General features: G+C 41.1%; 1 protein-coding gene across 1 annotated transcript; it reads left to right on the forward strand.

Annotated features, from left to right (window-relative positions):
- The first annotated feature begins 691 nt into the window (after positions 1–691).
- LOC116256741 (uncharacterized) lies at positions 692–1,287 on the forward strand. Its single transcript, XM_031633209.2, has one exon. The coding sequence runs from the start codon at positions 731–733 to the stop codon at positions 1,196–1,198; it is 468 nt and encodes a 155-aa protein (XP_031489069.1). The 5' UTR covers positions 692–730; the 3' UTR covers positions 1,199–1,287.
- The last annotated feature ends 3,162 nt before the right edge of the window (positions 1,288–4,449 follow it).

Genomic DNA, 4,449 nt, shown 5'->3' on the forward strand with positions numbered 1-4,449 from the left:
GAGCCTCATCAGTCCGTCTCTGTCATTGATCAAGTTTTGTTTTTTGTATTTCATTTCGCTTGTTCGTCACATTAGACAACGAAGGTTGTCGTATACACCAAAAGGCATACAAGAAAAGAGGCATTTGCAGAATAGTTGTGTGTTCTGGTTTCAATTTCCAGTGTAAGAATATCTTCACGTTTTCTTCTATAACGTCTCCCTTTCTTCTTCAGCCGTTGAAGAGCAGAGTATGGATAATTTTGGCGAAGACGGTCAATTTTTGCTACAGGAGTCAAATTTGTCCTTGATGAACATGGACGGAGGAGACACAAAAAAAAAAAAGCGATGTCTTTTGAAAACCAAATATAGAGATCAAGCAATTACAATATATTATATTGTTGGCCACAACGTACAAATCCAAGTAGATGACCAAAATTTTGTGCATAACTCGCTTGGCTTTGCACTTAAAAGATTGTGCATATGGGTATGCAATGATCAAAATACATTTATCTAAAACGCTTTAGGAAAACGAAAAGAGTATATGAACAAGTTAAAAAGTTTAATAAATAGTCATTTCTTTATGGAAAATTTTGAAAATATCCCAACCCCTCTTTTTTTTTTTTTTCTATTGGTGTATACTTATGCACGCAACTCATTCCCCACTCGATCACACCAGGGAGCAGAGAAGGGAGGGCGAGGAGTGCCTCCAGAGGCGACGCACGTGTGCCAGGGGACCTGTTGGAGCGACGCTATGGGCTCGTGCTGCTCCCGCGATGCCGCCGTCCTGTCGGCGGCTTCGTCGTCGTCGTCGTGCCGGGGAACGGAGAAGCTCGTGCTGCCGGACGGCGACCTGCAAGAGTTCGCGTGGCCGGTAAAGGCGTCGCACGTTCTCCGGAGGGAGCCGGCCTGCTTCATCTGCAACTCGGACGCCAAGGAGTACGACGGCTCCGTCTCAGCGATAGGCGCCGAGGAGGAGCTGCAGCCGGGGCAGCTGTACTTCGTGCTCCCGCTCAGCTCTCTGCGTCGGCCGCTCAGCCCCGCGGATATGGCCGCGCTCGCCGCCAGGGCCAGCTGGGCGCTCAGCAGGAAGGGCTACGACGTGTTCGTGGCCGACGAGGAGGAGGAGCAGGGTGGGCTTTCGGCGACCAAGGGACGCGCTGGTGGGTGTGGTCGGAGGTCTGGGGCGAGGCTCGACACAACCCAAGAAGGATGGGATTGACTGACATTGAGAGAGAGGGGCGCTTGTACAGACGGATTCGCGTTTAGCTCGTTGAATGTTCTGTACATTTTCTTCTTTTTAGTTCCATTTTTGTGGTGTGAAACGAAAGAGCGAGGCGTGGCGGATTAACTATGCCCTATAAACCATACCACAAATGTTGTTGCAAAAATCGTGTGCAAATCCCGGGAAAAGTCCGTTATTTTTGATGAAAAGTTATAAAAATTAAAAAAAATAAAATAAATAAATAAATTAATAATAAAAACATTGAAACAACTTGATATATGATAAAAATGATGTTTTAATAATGGTAGACTGAAGAAAAATAATTAAAGTTTTAAAATTTAAAGCAAAACTAACATAAAAATAAAAAAAGACTGCAAAAAATTCATTCTATAATTTTTTTTCAAAAAAATGAGAATGAGTTTTTTCTAAGCTTGGGCACGGGGCCAGGCCACCGCCGGGTACCCGGTATTCAGCCCGACTCGGGCCCAAGCCCAAGCCTTAAAAATTTGCTTATCGGGCCCGGCCCGGTAACTAACGGGCCGGGCTCGGGCCTGCAACTGTGATCGTCACGGGCTCTCGGAAAGCCCAACAATAAATTAATTTTTTTTTTTAAATAACTTATGTTAGGGTTTTTTGTTGTTCTTCTTTCACAACCACTTCGCGCTGCCTTTGAACTCTTTACCTCTCCTCCTCATTTCCTTGTTGTTCTTCCTTTCCAAATCCATCACCTTCCTCGCCATCGCCGCTACTTTCATCCTCCCCACCATCTTCATATCATGTTGCTGTTGCAACTTTCGTCTACCGCAATGAGGAATGGGAGGAAGGGCACGTCGGCAGATATGCTCTCGGTGGTGGAGTTCCATTGTTCCAGCCCCAGTGAGTTAAGAAGCCGTCAACAGAGGGATGAAAGAGGACATTCATCTGCCAGCACCAGGGCACTACCAGGCCCTTGCCACCGAATCGCACACGATCCACAGAAAGAACCACCCGCTTGCTTGGAGGCCCTTCACGACAGCAAGGTAAAGCTAGAAAGTTAGGGGAGAGAGGGAACAAGTGTGGCCCATCACGGAAAAAGCTCGGCCCGACCCGTTAATAATCGGGCCGGGCCGGGCCTCGAACATAAATCAAAGCCCGAGGCCCAATAATGCATGGGCCTGACCTGTTTCCAGTACCGGGCTTCGATTTTATATTTTTATTGGGCCAGGCCAGCTCGGTCCGGCCCGATGTCCAGCCTTAATTTTTTCTGTTTTCATTATATTTAAAATTTAAAGCAAAAATAACATAAAAATAAGAAAAGAATCCAAAAAATTCATTCTGGGGTTCTTTTTTTCCAAAAAACAGGAAAAATTGGATTTTTCCCTTTTGATTATGTTTAGTGTTTTTATTGGATCTTTTTTTAAGAAAAATGGTTTATGTGACTATGCTTTATTATAGACGCACATACAAGTTATTTTATTGAGAATTTTGACACGGTAAAATCTATAAATTCGTTATGGTTTTGCTGAAAATTAATTTGTCGTCGTGGACAGCTATTTTGAGAGAAACTATGCTAAGGTCACAAATATTCGTAGAGTATTATGCCAAGGAACTCGCCGGCTCGAGCATTGAACACATGGATCTCCTTCAATTTGAGTTTTGAAGTACTCCTAAATTATTATCATGAGCACACAAAGGTAGCTTTTGTTGAGAAACTTAATCATTTCTTGTTTGTAAACCAAAAAAAAAGCAAAGATATTGGGATTTTAAAGAAGATTTGAGTGTTTGACACCTTCCATGAATTTTAGGACAAAGCATTGTATACGTTGGGATCGTTTCGGAAGAAGGGAAAATTGGAAGAAAGATCGACCCTCCTAAGTTTCAGCCTCAGTTGCGCGCAGCGCCATTCGCCGGTGCAACCTCGCCGGCCGACGGTCTCTCCGCCTTTATTCAAATCAAAGCAAATCAGGCAGCGCCATTCTCATTTCACTGAACTCGAGAGAATATTATTATCCGTTTAAACAATTACCATGGAGACCAAAGTAACTGTTTACTTTTCAACCCAACTTTCCTGTTTTATCATTAATTATGTGTAGATTTGTTGGCCGCTTGACTTATAGGAATGAGAAATTCTAAAAAAGAAAAAGAAACAGAAGTTTTGGCGATAATGAATGACTTTGGCGATCAATGTTGGTTAATTAAAAGGATCCATCGGTTTAATTTTTGTCAAATTAACCGTTATTATATATCCAACTTAATTTGTACGAAGTAAGTTTGTCTTGCATGAAGTTTCTAGATAGCGTTAAGAAAAACTACCTTTTTCGGTATTAATAAAAAGAACTAAACGTTTTCTTTATAGTCGATCGTGTATTAATATTATTGGTCATAGCTAAACAGGACAATAAATATACCAATATCCAAAATGAGGTTTATCTATATTGAGGATAATTTAGAGGTTACTTAACCTTGTTAACCCATCTTAAGTAAGTGATAAACCAAATTAAATTGATGACAGTGATAAACTTACTTTTGTTTATAATAATTATTGCAAAATATGTTTCTTAAGAAAAATGTACCGTACGTAGCTTAAATCTCCATGGTTTGCATGTAGGAAATCTTGTGTTTTTAAGCGCGAAATTACCATTTAGGAGCAAATAATTAATTTAAAATATAGTGTGTTATATGATTTCACCACATAGAGCAATCCTTAGCCGCGGGGTTGGGGGATAGGGGATAGTTTTCACACTTCGCGGACCACCTGAAGTTATGGTAGGGGTTAGTTTTTGGAACCGGTTTACATGCGCCATACATACTGGTGCACAAAAGTTTGTGCACCAGAACGGTTAATGACTAAAATACCCTCAGTTCACATTGAAAAATAAAACTTTTTTGCAAAGACAAAGACAAAGATAGAAATCACAAAAAATAAAAAGATTATAAATGACTTTTTTAAAAAAAAATTATTAAAATATCTCATGTGCTATTTAAGGCATATATAAGTTGTATATAAGTTGGGTGCGCAACAATTAATTGAGATCTGGACCTTGCGCACTAGAGTAACAGCTTTGGACCTATAAAACCACATGTTACTTACTTGTGCCACCCATGAGGATCTGAAACGTTCAAATTCTTCGACATCGCTGTTGTTCAAAAATTTAACGTAATCGTGAAGTGTCAAATAGCAAACCAGTGGCGTACACTCCAAAAGTTAACAATACATTTTCCACCGATTAGTTGGCTTGTTGAACAAGGAAGACAGACGATTTAGGCCC

The sequence above is a fragment of the Nymphaea colorata genome, chromosome 6 (assembly GCF_008831285.2).
Source record: "Nymphaea colorata isolate Beijing-Zhang1983 chromosome 6, ASM883128v2, whole genome shotgun sequence".
Classification (NCBI taxonomy): domain Eukaryota; kingdom Viridiplantae; phylum Streptophyta; class Magnoliopsida; order Nymphaeales; family Nymphaeaceae; genus Nymphaea; species Nymphaea colorata.

What these genes read in the sequence shown, in the direction of transcription:
- LOC116256741 (XM_031633209.2), top strand. Translation starts at nt 731, where the DNA reads ATGGGCTCGTGCTGCTCCCGCGATGCCGCCGTCCTGTCGGCGGCTTCG.